The sequence below is a fragment of the Budorcas taxicolor genome, chromosome 15 (assembly GCF_023091745.1).
Source record: "Budorcas taxicolor isolate Tak-1 chromosome 15, Takin1.1, whole genome shotgun sequence".
Classification (NCBI taxonomy): Eukaryota; Metazoa; Chordata; class Mammalia; order Artiodactyla; family Bovidae; genus Budorcas; species Budorcas taxicolor.
The window spans coordinates 61,749,166-61,770,092 of NC_068924.1; the positions used below are offsets into that span (position 1 = coordinate 61,749,166).

Genomic DNA, 20,927 nt, shown 5'->3' on the forward strand with positions numbered 1-20,927 from the left:
TTTACCTCAAACGTCATAAGCGTAAAGTTTTAAGAAAATTGGTCATGTTTATGGCAAGCACTGTCAAAGAGTTTTAAACGATAGGTCTGGTGCTCCCTGAATGCCTCGGACAGCCTTGTTGCAGCACCGGAGTGTCAGTTGTTTGCTGCTTGCTCTTATTCACGCATCCATGATGCTCTCTAGGGAGCCCATCCCCACTTAAAACACCTGACGTCTAGGTGACTGTGAGCTTCCCCTCCACTCTAGCTCAGTAAGCCCTGATCTAAAGGGCTTCCCTAGTGGCTCAGCTGGTAAAGAATCTGCCTGCAATGTGGGGGACCTGGGTTTGATCCCTGGGTTGGGAAGATCCCCTGGAGAAGGGAACAGCTAATCTAGAGACTATGGTATATTGGAAGGACTGATGCTGAAGTTCCAATACTTTGGCCACCTGATGCGAAGAGTTGACTCATTGGAAAAGACCCTGATGCTGGGAAAGACTGAAGGCAAAAGGAGAAGGGGTGGCAGAGGATGCGATGGTTATATAGCATTACCGACTAATGGACATGAATTGAGCAAACTCTGGGAGATAGTGGAGGACAGAGAGGCCTGGCATGCTGCTGTCCAAGGGGTCATAAAGAGTCACCTTAGCAACTGAACAATACCAAAAAGTATATTCATCTAGACTCTGAAGTGAGAACTGAATGTTTTCTTCCTAAATCTTACTTCCAGTTAATATCTTATGGCATCCCCCTCCCCCTCAAAGTGAATCCTTTTCTGAGAACTGTGTGTTTCAGGAACAATTCTTACTTTAATGTGCTAGTTAATGATTGGCTTAAGGGTGTTGAATTATTGCACACAGTCTTCAATACTTCAGGAATAACTGCCCATGTGTGATCTATTTAGAAGTGGCGTTTGAAAGCAACTCCTAATTCCACTCCATCTTGTTTTGTTCTAGTTATTTAACAAGTTTATAGGCTGCAGGTAAGAGGCTTGATTGTTACCTTCATTTTAAGGCACACATGTTTGATGTTCATTCTTAAAGCATTTTACAAAAGAACAGATAAAAGTTACGGAACTTTTGAAGATTAGACCCCCCCACAACTATTTCTATTCGTGTACTTTGCTGTCTTACTATACAGGCTGAGAAAAGCATGGTTTTCTTGGATCAGCAACTGTTCAGGGCTGCGACAGCCACGGCCCGTGTACCTGGGACAAAGGGGAAGGAGGCTTCAGAACAAGCTTGTCTTAACACGGTTTTTCCTTTCTAGAATACAGATGGCACATAAAATGCTGAGTGCTGTGTTTCTGAGCTCTCTAAAGAGTTGAACCCTCGTGAGAAGTCTGCCTCCTTTCCTTCCATCTTTTCAGGGCGAGGGTCTAGCTCTTCCTGTCGACGAAGTGTAGCGGCCGCTTAGATAAAAGAGATGACTCAAACCAAATCGAATCTGTGCCGTTAAAATGAAACTTGGCCATCCAGGTGGTGGGCATGACTTTTTTTTTAACAACCAAAAAGGAGGGGAGGGGAACAAATAACGTGGCTATAAACCATGGTGTAATATTTAAATTTGAAAACCAGGGCGGGGATGGCTTTGCGCCGAAACAGCCAATCCTTTCGCTTTCCTCGACTGCCTCCGCACCGCCTCCCCCGCAGCCCGTCTTTCCGTACAGAAATATGGCGCCGCCCTCCGTGGGGCGGGGGCCTCCCGGCCCCGAGTCACAGCCCACTGAGCCCGCGCAACTGGCACCCGGCCGCGCCTCCCGCCTTTCCGTAAGGGAACATGGCGACGCCCTACGTGGGACAGGCGCCTCCCGGCTGAGAGCTTCCTCCCGCTACCCGACACTGAGGAGCCGCCGCGCTGGCCGCTACCCACCCGAGCCCGGCGGGGAGGACCGCTCGCAGCGCAGCGAGGGATGCGGCCTCCGAGGGGCAGAGGCTGAACCGGCCCTGCCCGCCGCGCATCCTCCCCGCCTCCGCCGCCGCCAGATCCCCGGCGGAGCGGCAGGAGGGAAGACGCCCACTCCGCAGCAGGTGAGGGAAGCGGATGCGCGGGTTGGCAGCCCTGCGGAGTCCGCACGCCAGGGACGAGGTCGAGATTGCAGGCGCTGCTTCGCCGTTTTCCGTCGATCGGGGCCCAGTGATGTCGAGTGGAGGAGGGGAAGAGGCAGACGCAGCGGGCAGGTTGAGGCTTAGCGCGGCCTTTGTCCCGCCCCTCGAGGCCACCCTCCGGGCGCGCCTCGCCAGCTCCCGGCCCGGCCACTCCCTCCCCGGCCCAAACAGTTGTTTACAACGGAATCCGGACGCTGGGCGTGCGTGACGCCGAGGGCTGGGGAAAGGGTTTCTCGCCGGCGTTGGACAGAGCTCCTTGCTGTTGCTGAAAGACCCTTTCTCCTGGAGAGACTCTTGAGAGCAGCTTGGGCTCGGCGTGAGGCTCAGACAGTCTTCACGGCAAGTGCGAGGATCCTCCTACCCTCGGTTCCCTTTTTAGGCATGGCAGGAGTTGGGGATTGTTGAATGAATGAGCACACTGCATGCAGTTAAATGGTTCCTCGCTGCATCCTATATAGCCCTGTAATTATAGTTACCATTTTTGGAAGCCGGTTGTGCACCAGCTGTCGTTATGCTCATCCTGTCACAGACACCTCCCCCAAACCCAGGAGGTAGGTAGCTGCGTTTTACAGATGAGGACACGGAAGTTAACACAGCTAGTAAAGAGCCAGAATTGGAACCCAGGTATGTCTGAGACTAACGCCCAGCCCTCCCGCATAAACTGACTTTAAATAGATGACACAGCTATCAATAAATACTTAGTGGATATCTGTTCGGGGCATATACTTATATGTGTGGAGCATATGTGGGGAATGTGGTTGGTCTGGCCTGTAAGAAGTTAAAAATATAGGTGAAGAGTTTTTTTTTAATTTTTATTAAGAACTAGCAATTTTACTATGTAACCCCAACTCATCGCTCCTTTGTCACCTGCTGCTTGTTCTGCGTATTTTCATTTGCCTTTGCTCCTGCCCTTTAAGTGAAACGCGCCCCCCCACTTTCACCTTCTCTTCCTCCAGATGTTTTGTGTTTGATTTTTTTTTTTTTGGCTGCACCTGCATGGCTTTTTAGTTCCCCAACAAAGGCCCCTTGCAATGGAAGTGCCTAGTTCTTAACCACTGGACTGCCAGGGAATTCCCTCCAAATGTTTTTTAATTGAGTGAAATCCTACTCTTTTCAGAAAGACAGGCTCAAGTATCACCTTTTCTGGAAGGTTATCCCAACCTCCTTCCGGGAAGAATTAGTTTCTCCTGCTTAGTGATTTCATAATGCCATTAAGGCTTAAGTTTAACTGTATTTCCTTGTAAGAATGTCTCTCTCCCCCTCTCGACCATGCCTTTTCATCGTTCTATTCCTATTTAAATTAGCATATTTTGAGTTGGCTTTAAGGCAATGATGAATGCCAGATGACTAACATCCATCCCTACAGGCGTTCAGAGAAAGGAAGAAACACTGGTGAGGTTGGGCAAGTGACCTGGGAAGGGATAGATCTTGAACCAAATCTTAAAAGGATGGGTTAGTTTACTAAACTGAATATTAAAGACCTGGAAATCCTGCTTTTTCTCCTTATTGCACAGAATGAGCTACTTCATCCTCAGCTCATTCCCAACATGTGAAGAGGATAAAATCAGAAGTGTTTTTGTTTGTCCTTTCTCATAGGAGATGCTGGTAATGTTACCTTTTGGTTCTTGGAGCATTTCCAGAGCCAGACAGGATTTAGGACAGAGGAGATGGGTGTCTGGAGTGGGATGCTGGAAGGTTAAAAAGGAATGACATTAAAGCAACCTTCGTATTAATAATACAGGCCTGAAAATGTCAGTTCCAGTAACTTCATTTTGTTTAATGGGCTTATCTGATATGCAGATAATTATACCAAGTGATTCTTCTAATGTGCAGAAAGGAGTCTGCCAAACCTCCTGAAAATGGTCAACATTTCTTTTGATCCTTGGATTACCTTCCAGGTGTGTAATGAAGTCTAATTAGTGCTTATGAAAATATTTTGTGGTCTTCAAGTGCCAGTAGTACAAATGCTAATTATTTTCAGTGTTATAAATGCAGAAAACATTGTGTCTTTCTTTTCCTTTACTAGGAAGCCCATTAGGAATAAAGAACTCAATAAAAAAAATTAGGGGAAAAAAACTTAATAAGAAACATTTATAGTAAATAAGGCCTTTATTTTAGGCCTTTATTAACTAGCCCAAACCAACATGTTAAGTGTTAGACCTCTTCTAACCAGCACCTAAGACAGTTAACACCCCACCCAACCATATACATTATGGTGGTTTGCAACTTCCTACTCTACTCACCATCTTTTCCTGCTGACTGGCAAGGGATTGATAAAAATATTTTCCCCACACATTTTTCTTAAATGCTTCATGAGATTCTGCCTTCTATTTGTCATCCCTGGGCACTTATCCACATAATAGGATTGGGAACCAAGTTCTCAGTCCAGTGTATATTTACTTTGAACTCTGATAAAAAGCATTATTTCCAGAGTCTTCCTTTCAGCTCTCAGGAATGAAAGAATTTAAGAATTAAATCACTGTTTGATTAAAATACAAGCAGGCAGTTTATAGTGTTAAGGCCATGTTCTCGTGACATGGTACTCAGATTGGGACAAAATATTCGAACTTCTTACTCTGTGAAGTATAGGTCCATGAATTTGATAGTTACAAGTGTCATTTTACAGGTGATCTGTTTAATCATGGAAGTAGAATATTATAGTGGGATAAGAATAAGATCTTAGCAAGCCCATTTATTTTACAGGTGATAAATCTGAAACCCAAAGAGATTAAATCATTTGCTTAGAGTCACACTGCCAGTTAGTGTCAGAGCAAGAACATTTTGGTTCATTTTTTTTTTCCTCTAGGAAAGTGAATGAACTTAATTGAGAATGTCTGAAAACCTTGACAAGTCCAGTATAAATGAAGCAGGAAAATCAAAATCAAGTGATTCTGAGCAAGGCCTTGAAGATGCTGTGGAAGGTTGTGATGAAGCTTTACAGAAAAATATAAAGTCGGGCTCTCCAAGCACCCAAAGAGTGCAAAGACCTCACTGTAAGCACATTTGACTTTGGTTAGAAGCATTATCCTCATTGTTTTTGGATGATATTTTTATTATCCTTCCTTGTACATGTGGCCCTGAGCTAGGTTCTAATAGTATGATAGAGTTGCCGATAGTTAGCATTTAAGTATAGCAACCGTTTTACAACTAACAGCCCAGTCACTTATGGATTTCAATTGTATGATAAACTCGCATTTTAGAATAATGTTCAGAATATTGCTATTTTCCTGCAGCCTCAGTGACATTCCAATTTGTCTGAAATGCTCTGAGAAACAGGGTGGAGTGAAAATTGCAGCTTTAATTAAGAGAGTTTTGAAAGGCTCTAGCCAGGTCTGTGCTTGTGCAGGTTTGAAAAAAAGAGTTTTTGACTGTGAGTTCACCACACCCTAACTTCACTGCCTGGGGGCATTGTTCCCACAAGAATGAGGGGATTCAGTGTACTAACTGTGTGTGGTGAAGTCACTTCAGATCCCTGGCAGGAAGCAGGCCTTGCCAATGAGAGGATGGCAGTTTCCGCAAGTATGCCCAGCAGATGCTCCAAGTCATGTCTTTTATTAGCAATACTCAGGGTTTTTGAAGTGAGTCCAAAAATGAAAGTTTTAAGAGGAACTGTCATGGTCTAAGAATGTCAGTGTTGATGTTATCTCTTTAAAGTACGACTGATCAGTAATCCTTCATGTTTGCAAAAAGTACGAACATTTGGGAGTTTAAGGTATGTTTTTATTAAAATGGTAAAAGCCCCTCCCAGGTAATTTATTAGTCAACATGCTATTCTTAAAGCAGACATTGGGGGACCCCATTTTATTGTAATTTATCATCGAACAGATTTTGATAAATATACTACTAGGTCACATTGTATTCAGGGAATAAAACATGCTGTTAATAACATTCTAACGTGGTTGTATTACACCTTGTCTCCAATGTGTAGTTAGAAAGCTTCATCTCTTTTCTCATTTTTAAAAGGAAAATATGCTTATCTCTTAGGGTCATTGTAAAGACTAAATGAATTCATATAAAGTTCTTACAACAGTGTCTTCATATAATAAATGCTCAATAAACACTAGTTGTTAGTACTACTGCTGCTAACATACTGCATTTATTTATTTATTATTAAATTTCTTTTTGGCCATGTCATGTGACTTGTGCGATGTTAGTCCCCCAACCAGGGACCCGACACCCTTGGCAGTGAAAGTGCAGAGCCTCACCACTGGACCACCAGGAAAATTCCCTCATCTGTTGCATTTTAAGATACCCAGGAGATGGCTGTAATATGGATGGCCAGTATGGTCGTTTTATCACTTACAGTTTCTGGTAAAGAAGTACCTTTGGATTAGAATCTTCAGTTCTTTGATTAATGGCCTTGCCTTTGGCATCCTGTCAGTCTGATGGCATGATTCCAAATTAATGTCAAGCCAGCACTACACTATATTAGTTGACATTGTATGTAGTTATGTCCTTAAGGCAGCTTATCCTGAGACCTATGATCACGTGTTGGGGAATCCAGGAAGAGTCAAAAAGGTGTATCAACATGTCTGTGTATATATATTTTTCTAGGAAGGTCAGAAAAGTTTTCATTAAATTCTCACAGTTACATGTCAAAATGAGGTTTAAAATCAATGACTGACTATATTGTTTCTGGATTTCTTGCCCTTTTTTCCTTGTAATAATAGGTAGGAATAGGGCTATGGACTCCAGTGGTAAAACTGCGACCCCGGAGTTTGGGTACCAGGTCAGGAGGCATCACTGCTTGCAGAGAGCATAAAAAAGAATTTATAAAATATGAAATTAGTTATCTGCAGACATTTCTCCCAAACTGTGTAAATGAATAGCTAATGAATTTCAAGTAACTCTAAAATCACATCTTTGTTGTTCAGTGGCTCAGTCATGACCAACTCTGCGACCCCATGGACTGCAGCACGCCAGGCTTCCCAGTCCTTCACTATCTCATGGAGCTTACTCAAATTCATGTCCATTGAGTCAGTGATGCCATCCAACCATCTCATCCTCTGTCATTCCCATCTCCTCCTGCCTTCAGTCTTTTCCTGCATCACATCTGGGGTTCTGCACATTAAAAGCAAAAAGATAGGCTTTAGACTTGCAAAGTAAAATACAGAGTAATGTTTGAATGATAGAAATACTGTTGGTAACTGTGATGCTGTAATTTATAATGGGAAATATATGTTTGGTTCTCATCCAGTTTCTGGCTCAGAACTTCTAAACTACTGGAATCTCCTGAGTGGTGAGAGCTAGAAAGATGTCTTTTGTTAGGCTGATGAGGCACAGCCTAACCTAAAGGGACTCAATCTGGAGATTAGAGGGTTGGAATTTTCAATCCTACCCATCCCTCCCTCCCACCTCTGGGGAGGAGGGAGGAGCTGGAGGTTGTCCAGTTGCCAGTGGCCATCTATTTAATCAAGTTTGCCTATGTAGTGAAGCCGAGAGAAAACCCCAGAAGGATGGGGTTCAGAGAGCTTCTGGGTTAGTGAGGCCATGGAGGCCCTGGGGGAGTGGCGCCCTGCTGTGCCTTGCCCTGTGCTTCTCTTCTGTTTGGCTGTTTCTGAGTTACATCCTTTTATAATAAACCAGTAATCTAGTACGTAAAATGTTTCTTTGAGTTCTGTGAGCTGTTCCAGCAAATTAATCGAATAAAAGGGGGTGAGGGGTTGTTGGAACTTCCCATACACAGCCAGTCTGTCAGAAGCACAGGTGACACCCTGGACTTGGGGACTGTCCTCTGAAAGTAAGGGTGAGGAGGCGGGGGCCGGGGCAGAGTCTTGTGGGACTGTGTCCTTAACCTGTGGAATCTGATACTGTCTCAAAGTAGGTAGTGTCAGAATTGCAGCACACTTGTCTGGTATCCGAGAATTGCTTGGTGGTGTGGGGAGAAAACCCTCACCCGCTTGCCCTGCACGTATAACGTTTAATAGCTGACACAGAATATAAAAAAGGAAAAATGGCTGGCCTTGTCAGAATTGGTTGGCACTGATCCGAGGTGGTTATTTGATTCTAAAAGAATTAATTCTTTAAACATAGAGATCCTTAGAATGAGGATCAGTCAACTGTAACTTAATGTTTCCCATAAGTTTCTTTACTTCTAAATACTTTATTTTTGTGTGTCTGTGGGAAAAGGGAGGATTTATTATTTGCAGCAGGTAAAGAGAATACCAGGGATCTTTTCCAAAGCAATGTCTCCCTCAACAGCAAAACTGGGGCGGTTTTAAGCCAAGGGTACCTCGTATGCATGAAGGGGCTTGACCAGAGACTTCTGCATGGAACTGGGATAAAGGCTGCCAGAGCTGAAGCTCTTGATGATTGACGTCAGGAGGGTCAGAAAAGGTCACCATGGTGACATTCCCTCAGTTCTGACCAGACTTCCATCTCAGCAGGTAGTTACCCTCCTCCACCTGTGTTGGGGCCCTTAGTTCCTACAGAACTCAAAGATGTCACATATTGGATCATAATGTTTATCTTACAGAATTACTGAGATCTGTTCAAGGGCAAAGCTTAAATCACAAAGTGGCTTAGGTCAAAATGGCTTCTTACATCAAGAAAATCATGCCTGGTTCTTTTTCTCTGGGGACCACCTACCCTATCTGCTTACAGTACTTTTGTTGTTATTGCTGTTAAGTCACTGAATCATGACTCTTTTGTGACCCCTTAGACTATAGCCCACCAAGTTCCTCTGTCCATGACATTTCCCAGGCAAGAATACTGGAGTGGGTTCCCATTCCCTTCTCCAGGGGATCTTCCCGACCCAGGGATTGAACCCAGGTCTCCTGCCTTGTAGGCAGATTCTTTACCATCTGAACCACCAGGGAAGCCCTAGAGTGGTTTGCCATTTCCTTCTCTAAGAGATCTTCTTGACACAGGGATCGAACCTGCATCTCCTGCATTGATAGGCAGATTCTTTACTGCTGAGCCACTAGGGAAGCCCTGCAGTACTGTGTGACTTTGCAAATATCCTGTTTCTGCTTAAACTTCAACTCACTAATTTTAGCCTTTACCAGTGGATCTTTTCTGCACCAATATTACCCTTTTATTCTAATGGTGATTTTTTGAAAATTGAAGTATAGTTGATTTATTAATACAATATTATGTTAGTTTCAGGTGTCCAGCTAGTGATTCAGTTATATATATATATATGTTTCAGGTTATTTTCCTTGATAGTTATTACAGGGTATTAAGTATAGTTCCCTGTGCTAAATAGTGAATCCTTGTTGCTTGTATAGTAGTTTGTATCTGTTAATTCCATATGTGTTGCATGTTAATCGCTTCAGTCGTGTCCGACTCTTTGCAACCCCATGGACTGTAGCTCCACCAGGCTCCTCTGTCCGTGGAATTCTCCAGGCAAGAATACTGGAGTGGGTTCCCATTCCCTTCTCCAGGGGATCTTCCTGACCCAGGAACTGAACCCAAGTCTCCCACATTGCAGGTAGATTCTTTACCATCTGAGCCATACTCCTAATTTATCCTAATTAGGAGTTAATTCCATACTCCTAATTTATCCCATCCCCCTGCTTCCCTTTTGGTAACCGTAAGTTTGTTTTTCTGATTCACTGAGTCTATTTTGTATACAGATTCATTTGTATTATTATTTTATTTTTGTTTTTTGGGAAGTTTTTTTCCTCCTTTAATTCACAAAGCACCTTCTGTTCCAAAGTTTAATCACCTAGTTGATCAGTAAAACATGCCATATTCAGATGAAAAAAATCAATTGTCATTCCAGTTACTATTTCCCACTTAGCACTTTAGTTTATTAAATCAGATCCTGGTGAGATTTATTAGATAAAGGGATGACACAGAGTTCTGTGTTTCTAAAGTGCATGACCAGCCTGAGCTGTGGTGTGTCTGTGCTGTGCCCAGTTGCTCAGTCGTGTCCGACTCTTTTGTGACTGCACAGACTGTAGCCCACCAGCCTCCTCCGTCCATGGGGATTCTCCAGGCAAGAATGCTGGAGTGGATTGCCATACCCTGTCTAGGGGATCTTCCCAACCCACAGATGGAACCTAGGTCTCCCGCGTTGCAGGTGGAGATTCTTTACTGTCTGAACCGCCGGAGAAGCCCAAGAATACTGGAGTGGGCAGCCCATCCCTTCTCCAGGGGAACTTCCCAACCCAGGAATCGAACTGGGGTCTCGGGCATTGCAGGTGGATTCTTTACCAGCTGAGCTGCCACGGAAGCCCTACAGTGTCTGAATATTTAGTTAATCAGTCAGTGTTGATTGAGTGCACACTGTGTAGCAGGAATCCAGCAATCAGAGAGGCACACGCGTTCTCGGTCCTCCTGGAGCTTGCAGTCTCGTGAGGAAGATACGGTCACAAGCACAGTGCAATATATTTGATGGATAGGCTTTACTTTTGCTTCACTATGTTCACTCTACAGTAGCTGTTTGGGTGACATTTGCCCCTGCCGTCAGTAAACATCCATTTACACGTGTGTGATTGGAAGCATCTCTGCAGAGTGTATTGACTTCTCAGCTCCTAGAACGTCTTTAGTAAAGAAAGGTAGAGAGTATGACCATGTGAATTAGACCTTCATTTTGTTTTTGGAATCTGTTCATCAACCTCTGAAAGGGCATAATTAACATTATGTGGTTCTTAGCTTCTCTAACAGGGCATCAGTGTGCAAACGCTGTAACAGGTTAGTGAGAGCTTTAGTGTTATGCCGCATAGTAAAATAAATTGTAGGGTGAAGTACATGTAACCTTACCATTCTTTATGGCTCTTGTTACAACTCAGGTCCTCTTCACAAATGGAGGGGAAGCTGGGTGATTCAACAGATTGTGTCTTTATAAGCTGTCGTTTATGAAATTGGTAAACTCTCAAAACAAAAGTAAAAACAAAAAACACAACAAACCCATCCCACAACCCTATGATTAGCATGCAATGAATAATTCCTATACAGGCGGATCTGTAATATACCCTGGTCATGTTTTAGAATTGCATCTTTCTTGATCAAGCACCCTCCATTAATCAGTCTAATTTTTAAGTAGCCTTTACCTTGGACAGGTCCTGAAAACTTTCTTCTTCCTGGTTGTCTCATGGTCTCAGCACTTGGTACGAGCTGTTTTGTCCACATAGGCCCAAAACAATGAAGACACCCTTGCCTGTAACTGGAAAGAGTCTTTCCTAGAACCTCCTTCAGTCTTCTTATCTTCTTTTTCCATATTAGGAAACAGTGAGCCTTAAACATTTAAGTGACTTGTTCAAGGCTTACACTCTGCACAGTCTGGAGAGAGCTGAATTCCTGACTTGCTCTCTCCACTGCATTTCATGACCAGGTAGTGTATTAACTGTCTTATTATCAATTATCCAATTTATCAATTACCCAAATGCCTAAAATTGTTGAAAAAATATATAATAAACTTATGAGAGAACGTGGTATGTTTCTGTGATTTTAATAAATTGAAGATGGTCACTCATTTGAATATTTTTGCAAAACCAAGGTTTAAACAAAACTTGGAAGCCCTGGTGACAGTCTTTGAATTTCTTTGTAGACTTAAAAGAACTCAGTGGAGTTCTGATACTGAGTATGTCGCAGTGAAAGCTCCATCTTCTGATTAAGTAGCAACAGAAAACACTATCCTGAAGAAATTTACTAACAATGTGGATGTGTGTATAAATATATATATATATAGAGAGAGAGAGAGCGTGTGCACATATCCCTACTGAGTGCCTTACAATTTTCAATCAACTTTATTGAGGTATAATCTATATATAATAAAATTCACCAATGCTAAGTGGTGAGTTTTGATAATACATGTACAGTTTGTCACTATGACTACAATCATGAGCTGCTAGAATATTTCTATCACTTCTCAATATTCTCCTGCGTCCCTTTGCAGTGAATCTTCCCCACTCCCCCAGTGCCAGCTCTTAGCAGCCCTAATCTGCTTTCTGTCACTATAATGTTGCCATTCTTATAGTTTCATAAAAACAGACTCTTCTGTACATAGCTTTTTGTATCTGACTCTCCCTGGGGGCAATACTTTTAAGACTTGTCCATGTTGTTGCATGTGCCAGTAGTTTGTTCCTTTTCTATTGCTGAGTAATATTCCATGGTGAGGTCATGCTACAATTGTTTATCCATTTTGCGGTTTATGGACATTTTGATGGTTGTGAGCTTTTGAGTACAGATGTTTAAATGGCCATAATGTTCTCCATTGTCTTGGGTTAACACCTACGAGCAAGGTTGCTAGATCAGGTGGTAAGTGTATGTATTAGTTTATGAGAAACCAAGAGGCTCTTTTCCAAAGTGGCTGTATCATTTGGCATCCCTAGCACATGAGAGTTCTAGTTATTCCACATCTGTGCCAACACTTGGTAAGATTAGTCTCTTTAATTTTGGTTCATCTAGTAGGTGTGTATAGTGGTATCTGTCTGGTTTTGATTTGCATTTCCTTTAGGATTAATGATGATCGTAATGATGTTGACCATTCATGGTCTGATTTGCCATTTGTTTATCTGCTTTGTAGAAATGTTCAAATCTTTTGCCATTTGGTACTGGTGGTCTTCTATTCAGTTCAGTTCAGTTCAGTCGCTCAATCATGTCCGACTCTTTGTGACCCCATGAATCGCAGCATGCCAGGCCTCCCTGTCCATCACCAACTCCCAGAGTTCACTCAAACTCATGTCCATCGAGTCGGTGATGCCATCTAGCCATCTCATCCTCTGTCGTCCCCTTCTCCTCCTGCCCCCAATCCCTCCCAGCATCAGAGTCTTTTCCAATGAGTCAGCTCTTCGCATGAGGTGGCCAAAGTATTGGAGTTTCAGCTTTAGCATCGTTCCTTCCAAAGAACACCCAGGACTGATCTCCTTTAGAATGGACTGGTTGGATTTCCTTGCAGTCCAAGGGACTCTCAAGAGTCTTCTCCAACACCACACTTCAAAAGCATCAATTCTTCAGCGCTCAGCCTTCCTCACAGTCCAACTCTCACATCCATACATGACCAGTGGAAAAACCATAGCCTTGACTAGACGGACCTTTGTTGGCAAAGTAATATCTCTTCTTTTCAATGTACTCTCTAGGTTGGTCATAACTTTCCTTCCAAGGAGTAAGCATCTTTTAATTTCATGGCTGCAGTCACCATCTGCAGTGATTTTGGAGCCCCAAAAAATAAAGTCTGACACTGTTTCCACTGTTTCCCCATCTATTTCCCATGAAGTGATGGGACCAGATGCCATGATCTTCGTTTTCTGAATGTTGAGCTTTAAGCCAACTTTTTCACTCTCCTCTTTCACTTTCATCAAGAGGCTTTTTAGTTCCTCTTCACTTTCTGCCATAAGGGTGGTGTCATCTGCATATTTGAGGTTATTGATATTTCTCCCGGCAATCTTGATTCCAGCTTGTGCTTCTTTATTTAGTTGTAAAAGTTCTTTATATATTCTGGATATAAGTCCTTTATCCAATATTTGTTTCATAAATATTTTCTTCCATCTGTGGCTTGCCTTTTCATTTTCTTAATATAGTCTTTCACAGAGCATAAGTTTTAACTTTTAAGTTTAATTTATAAATTTTTTTATTTTGTATTTTGAGCTTTTTGTATCTTATCTATTTGCCTATTCCAAGATCGCAAAGATTTTGGCCTGTAAAATTTTCTCCTAGAAGTTGTATAGTCTTAGTTTTTATGTTTAGCTCTGAAACTCATTTTGAGTTAGTTTTTGTTTATCATTTGAGGTAAGGGTCAAGGGTCATTTTTTTTACAGATAGATTTCTGATTGTTTCAGCACTATTTGATGAAAAAACTAATCTCCCCTTATTGACCACAAATATACATATGTACTTCCCTGGTGGCTCAGATGGTAAAGAATCTGCCTGCAGTGCAGGAAACCTGGGTTCGATCTCTGGGTCCAGAAGATTCCCTGGAGAAGTGAATGGCTACCCACTCCAGTATTCTTGCCTGGAAAATCCCATGGACAGAGGAGCTTGGCTGGCTATAGTCCATGGGTGGCAAAAGAGTCAGATACAACTGAGGGAATAATACTTTCACTTTTCACTCATATGTATGTGTGTGTCCCAGTCTAGTTTGGGATCCTCTGCTCTCTTCAGTTCATCTGAATATCTTGTGTCATGCCAGACGCACACAATCTTTTTTGTTTTTTTCTTTAACGTCATGCGGCATGTGGCATTTTAGTTCCCCGACCAGGGCTGGAACCTGTTTCCCTGCAATGCAAGTCTGGAGTCCCAACCACTGGACCACAGGGAATTCACACACACTGTGTTAATTATTATTGCTTTTCTCTAAATCAGTTAGTATAAGTCCTCCAAATTTCTTCTTTTCCAAAATAGTTTTGACCTGTCTAGGTCCTGTGCATTTCTATCCAAGTTTAAGAGTCCATTTGGCAATTTCAACAAAAACCTTGCTGGGATTTTGATTGGAATTTCATTTTATCAGTAGATCAATTTGGTAGAAATTGACAGCTAAGAAATACTGAGAATTGAAAAGATCTGTTGAGCCTTGATTTTGGATATTTATTGCATTTTACTAATATCCACAAACTCAATTTTATTTATTATTTTTATTAATATTCTCTGAAAATGCTGAAAAAAATTTTGTGAAGTTTTTCAACTTCCCCTTACATGACTAAAAAAAGATTTTTACCAGACAGGATATGACCAGCTCTTAGATTTGATTCCTTTTTCTGGTGAGCAAATGAAAAAAGGGAAAGAAGGGAGAAAATAACTTTTCAGTGACCTAGCAAGATCTTTACAGTTGTTAAACCATGTGTAAACCAGTGCCATTTTAAGCCCAGTTCTTATCACCATTGTGTAATATTAATATGATTATCCTCCAGGCCAGTGCTTTTCACAGTATGGTTTCTGAAATCATCAGTATCAGGTGGAATCTTCCAAGAAATGCAGTTCTCCAGCCCCGCCCCAGACAGGCTAAATCAGAAACCTGGAGGGGGGCCAGCACAAGCCCTCCCCCTGATTCTAAGTTAAAGACCCGCTGTCATGGACTTTTTTTTCTTAAAAAACAGCTTTATTAAGGTATAATGGATATACCAAAAACATGCATGTATTAATCATTGACTTTTTAAGCGTAGGAATTACCCTATATGAGTTTGTTTTTTTTTTTTTTTTCTGGAAGATAAGTCTCAAACTTTAACAAAAGAAAGAGAAGAACAGAAACCCATTATGAGGGTATTGCTACAGGTGATACAGAAATAAAACTCACTGCTGCTAAGTTGCTTCAGTTGTGTCCGACTCTGTGTGACTCCATAGACCACCAGGCTCCCCCGTCCCTGGGATTCTTCAGGCGAGAACACTGGAGTGGGGTGCCATTGCCTTCTCCAAAAACTCACTGGACCTGCTAACAGTGGTAGAAAGGGAGAAATCAAACATAACTCTGAGGTTTTTGATTTGTTGGGCCTGCATTCCAGAAATTCTTATGTCACATGGCCTCTGATTTGTTCATCTGTCGATCTCTGAATTCTTATATTGCTCTAGAGAAGGCAATGGCAACCCACTCCAGTACTCTTGCCTGGAAAATTCCATGGATGGAGGAGCCTGGTAGGCTACATTTCATGGGGTCACAAAGAGTTGGACACGACTGAGCGACTTCACTTCACTTCATTTGTGGCACAGTGTTAATGATGGAGTGAAACGTGAACTGCTGATGGGAACAAAAGAGGAGATCTTAAATCTGGTGTCTTTTTTTTCTATTTAGGGTGGACAAGAGGCATAGGGATTAGAAAATAAACTCTCAGCTTGTTGGGAAAGTGATCATCAGTAACTTTAAAACGTTTTTCTAAGTTTTCATTTATTGTAATCATTTGCCGTTGACCAGTTTTACCAAGAAAAAAAAAATGTTTTGAGTATTGTAAATGATCTCTGCTTTTAGGATTCTAGGTTCAAAGAAAAAAATGAGTATGAAATAGGTACAATTTTCTTGTTTGAAATTGCCAGAGTATTTTCATAAGTAGAGGCATAACTGAAATTAGTAGCTGTTAGCTGGCACAAGAAACACTGCCTTCTAAAACTAATAAAAGTTTTAGGGGAAAATCCTAGTTGAGAGGAGCAAACCTTTTACACCAGACTTTTGTTACAGCTAGTCCTCCTCGATTCGTGACAGTAGAAGAACTTCTAGAGACAGCGAAAGGCGTCACTAACATGGCCCTAGCCCATGAGATTGTTATAAACGGAGACTTTCAGATTAAACCCGTTGAGCTGCCAGAAGACAGGTAAGGTGGTTACTGAGTTATCTTGTTTAGCAGAACACTGCCATTTCCCAGTTCTGGAAATAGTTTCTTCACTTGATGTATACATTCTAAAATATTTTTCCTTTTGTATGTTGCTAAAAAATATTCCTTATCCTTGGAGTTTTCAGAGTTTGAAAGTGTATCTCAGGACGACTGATCCTTGACAGTGTAAATAAAAGGTCTGGAAGTCTTGCGTGGAAGTCTTCCGTGTTAGCGTCTCCCCAGTCCCTAGGATTCAGCTGCCGCCTTTTGTGTGTTCCTAGCACTGTTTCCTTCATTTCTTCTTTGTAACTGTCACATTGTGCTGTAGTTGTTGGTTCACTTTCATTCTTCACAGATTGTAAACTCCTCAGAGACAAGGACTATGCTTTATTCTCTATCCCTACCTAGCACCTGGCCCATATTATATTGAACCTGAAAGTCTATTGACTGTAAGACACCCTGTTAAAAGATGGATTGTCGCAAAAAGGAAAAAAAATCATTTCCCATTATAATTGTGAAAGTACCATGGAACACTTGGGTTTCTGTTGACAGAACAGTGGCTGCCGAGTCAGCAAGCTACAGAGTCTCCCACGTGAGGCTTCTAAACAGGACTTTACAAATGTTTCTTGTATGTTCTGCAAGGATAGCACTTTTTCATGTCCCTAGTGAAGAATTACTTGCTTTGCTCTCATGACATAAAGACTGGCTTTCCTGAAATGTTATATATAAGTTGTTATAATCTGGTACCTAATTAAACAGTTGTCCCATATGTCGCATGAGAATAGGATAATTTTAGGAAAAAAAACTTAAAGTTTAAAGTCTTAAACTACTTAATCATAAACATCTTAGGAAATTTTCTGATATCAGGGAACTTAAATGAACAGATCTGAGCTTTCCAGTATTATTTTTATCATATGGCACTGGTATAGGCTGTTAATTGGACTAATACCACCTATCAAGCTAGATGAAAGTTATTCTCTCCATTGAAAAAATACTTATTAAGAAAGGTACTTATTGAAATAAATCACCAACTAAAAATAAGGTATGTGATTGGTTTAAGTATGTCTGGGAACTCTTTCCTTCATTCAAATAATTAAAAAAATTTTTTCACTCTAAACCCATAGAATTTGTGCTTTTGAGAGTGATTTGAAACAATGATATTTGCTTTTTTTCCATTTGCTTCCAGCTTGGAGAAGAGAGTAAAGGATATTGTCCATAAAGCTTTTTGGGATTGCTTGAGTGTCCAGCTAAGTGAAGTCCCCCCAACATATGACCGAGCCATCAAGCTTGTTGGTGAGATCAAAGAGGTGAGGCGAAGAACAAGTCGTGGTGCTTTCCTGGTGTGTTAGGAGTTTTTAATCCCACCTCTCTGTGTTAGTGTACTGGAAGGTTTTAAAGAAATTGAAGGATGAAGATTTTAAATTGCTTGCTGAAATGTGGGTTTAGTGTATTTGTGGCTTACTGCCCTTTAAAAACTTTCAAACAAGCTATGATAACCTGAGGGCATTACTCTTATAAATGAAAAAAGGTTCAGATTTTTAAAAACAGAATTACTTAAAGAAAAAAAAGTTATTTTATAAAATATGATTTATAAAAATCTTAACAGATATGAACACCTTCAATACATAAAGACCAAAAAAGTGACTCAGACTTTGGGATAAAGAAGGTATTAAGTGGAGGGTAGAACTGTTTTTGCAGTATTTTTAGCAACAGTTTCTCAAAGAAGTAATATGTCTGTGGAAATTACCATTTGCCATTGGCTCACAGGCTCACATTAATTAATGTGTTTTTTTTTTTTCACTTTTAACAGTTTTTTCTTCCTATGTCCAGTTGATTGCTTTCTTAGAGCTTAAATAGCTAGTCTAAATGATTTGTAAACATGTTTTCCTATAGATTTGTTGAATAAGAGGTTAAAATATGTGCACCATTGCACTAACAATTGGTAAGCTCTTTTTTGGATAATTGTAAATTCCTTTACATATCATAAAAAATGCCATCTGCCTAGGAAGCTTTGATTAGCGTGGCTGTGCTCTCTTGTAGACTCTCCTGTCCTTCTTGCTGCCTGGTCACACTAGACTGAGAATGCAGATAACAGAAGTCTTGGATCTGGATCTGATAAAGCAGGAGGCAGAGAACGGGGCCCTGGACATTTCCAAGCTGGCAGAATTCATTATTGGCATGATGGGGACATTGTGTGCACCTGTGCGAGATGAGGAAGTGAAGAAACTGAAGGACATTAAGGAGATAGTGCCCCTCTTCAGGTGGGTATTGTGTTCATCACCTTCAGGGGACCGAAAACACACGGCCTGTTTTCAGAGCCAGACTCCCTCAGGTATAAGTATTCATGCCTTAAAAAAAAAAAAGATTAAAAAGCAGACATTTTGTTGTGCTTATGTCAGCAGCGCATATCCTAAAACTGGAACAATACAGATCCCTTGGCAAGGATGACTTGCAAATCTGTGATGCGTTCCACATTTTTAAAAATAATGATTATAGTGAAAGAAGCAAGGAGGGAGGGAAAAAAGGAAGTGAAGAGAAGGGGAAAGCTTGAAGGAAAAGAGGAAAAGACAGTGAACTTGAGACTCTGGGTGAGGTTACAGTGTGTATACTCTTTAAATGACCGAAGGCAAATCAAGGCAAAGACTGATCATTAGCATATATTTTTAAAAAGTTAAAATTTAAATCTGTTTTTTTACTAAAAGCAATATAAATCCAATAGAACAAAAAGACATGAAATATTTTTTAAAAAGCAAACATTTTGTAAACTACAGAAAAGTAGAAGGAAAAAATTCACCCATAAAAGGCACAATCACTATTGTCATATTGATATATAAGTTTTTTTAGTTTTTTTTTGCCTCAGCATTTTATTTTGAAAAATTACAAGTCTACAGAAGAATTGCAAAAACAATATAATCAACACTCAAATAACGTTTATATAGATCCACCAGTTTTTAACATTTAGTCAATTTGCTTTATCATACATTGAGGATGTATGCATGTATGTATGTATTTTTCCATGAACTTTCTGATGGTTAATGCCAGATGTTATATTTCACCCTTAACTATTTCAGCAAATACTTCCTAAGATTGTGGATATTCTCTCACATGATCAGAATACAACCAGGATATTTAAGAAATTTAACATTAAAATAATACTATTAACTTTTAGTCCATATTAATTTCCTTTAGTCTTTTGACTATATATTTCTAAATATATATAATTATAATTAAATTTATATAATTTTTATTCTAATATGGGCAGAGGATTGACATGATGCTGCCTGAGAATTTGACCTTTGGTTAAATTCTTAACTCTTTTCTGTAAACAGATATCAAAATGCTACTAGGCAACATTGCTTATGGGGAAAATAACCACTGACTGGTAAATTGCCTGTGGACAGAAAGGAATGATAATGAACTATAAATACTGGATGGGATACCATACTTGGTATTTCCTCAAGTGGGGAAACTCTTTTTGTTGTTGTTGTTGTTTGGGGTAACTTGTAACTGGACATTCCCCCCATAGACACCCTAGAAGGCATACCTTGGAGTTGTTATGAGCTTTTAAGCCAGGGGGGCTCCCACATTTCTGAGCTGTCTGCTCATGGTTGATATTGTAACTCTTCTTGCAAAGGAGTGCTTGGTGTCACCCTGTTGGCAAGCTGTGTGAATAGATGGTATCAGACTTGTGGTTTACAGTTGTCTTGTGAGTCTGTTGAGCTGAACCAAAGAAGACCTCCCAGTGGGCATTGCAAGCCTACCTTTTTTTCATTAGTATTACACCCTAATTATTTCATTTAGTTTTTCATTGAAAGTGTCATTGAGATAATTGTATATTCACATGGAGTTGTAAGAAATAATACAATGCACTCTATCCCACCTCTCCCAAGGGTGACATTTCACAAAACTATCATCCTCAGTGTGTTGATCCTGATACAGTCCACTGATCTCATTGAGATGTATGTGTTTATGTATAGTAATTTTTATACAATTTTATCACCTGAGTTTGCATATCCACTACCGCATTCAAGATACTAAATAGTTCTGACACTCGAAGGATCTCTTGCCTTGCCCTTTTATAACCAACTCATATCACTTGTTTAAACTCCTCAGAAGTATTTTCAGTGGCTGCAAAACATCCTTTTTCATAGATATTATTAACTGTTTCTCTGTTAAGATATACAATTAGATCTTGTATAGTTATTTAGTACTTAACCCTGTAGTGAAAACATCTCTGCACAAAACATTTTTCTGTATTTTAGGTTATTTCGTAAAGATAGGTTCTTAAAATGACATTACTGTGTCAGAGGATGTGAACAGTTTTAAGACTCATTGCATGTTAGCAGGTTCCTTTTCAAAAGTTTTATAAGCAAAAAAAGTTTCATTTCTAGCTTTCTTGACATCATCATGGTGTCAATATTCATTACCTAGAAAAATGCCCGGCATTGTAAGGTTACCTGAAGGTTTAGATAGAACATGTTTAAAAGACTGCCTTAAGATAGTTACTGATTTGTTCATTCATTCCACAAGCTCTTACTGAATACCTCTTATGTGTTAGGCTGGTGTTAGTAGAAATAAGATAGTCAGTAACAGCCCGTAATCTAGGCTTCCCTGGTGACTCAGATGTTAAAGAATCTTACCTGAAATTCAGGAGACCC

General features: G+C 40.6%; 1 protein-coding gene and 1 pseudogene across 3 annotated transcripts in view; both read left to right on the top strand.

Annotated features, from left to right (window-relative positions):
* The first annotated feature begins 1,961 nt into the window (after positions 1-1,961).
* The window catches only part of TCP11L1 (t-complex 11 like 1), a 32,935-nt gene continuing 13,969 nt past the window's right edge, over positions 1,962-20,927 (top strand). Inside the window, exons 1-5 of one of the 3 annotated variants that reach the window (XM_052652965.1) lie at positions 1,962-2,008; positions 4,893-5,079; positions 16,137-16,269; positions 17,456-17,576; positions 18,310-18,530. In XM_052652965.1, the coding sequence (XP_052508925.1) occupies positions 4,917-5,079; positions 16,137-16,269; positions 17,456-17,576; positions 18,310-18,530 (638 nt within the window). In that variant the 5' untranslated portion in view covers positions 1,962-2,008; positions 4,893-4,916. Of the gene's footprint in view, positions 2,009-2,372; positions 2,430-2,643; positions 2,711-4,892; positions 5,080-16,136; positions 16,270-17,455; positions 17,577-18,309; positions 18,531-20,927 lie in introns of those variants that run through there. The other 2 variants (XM_052652964.1, XM_052652966.1) reach the window with 2 other exon arrangements.
* Positions 18,656-18,748, top strand: LOC128061068 (uncharacterized; annotated as a pseudogene).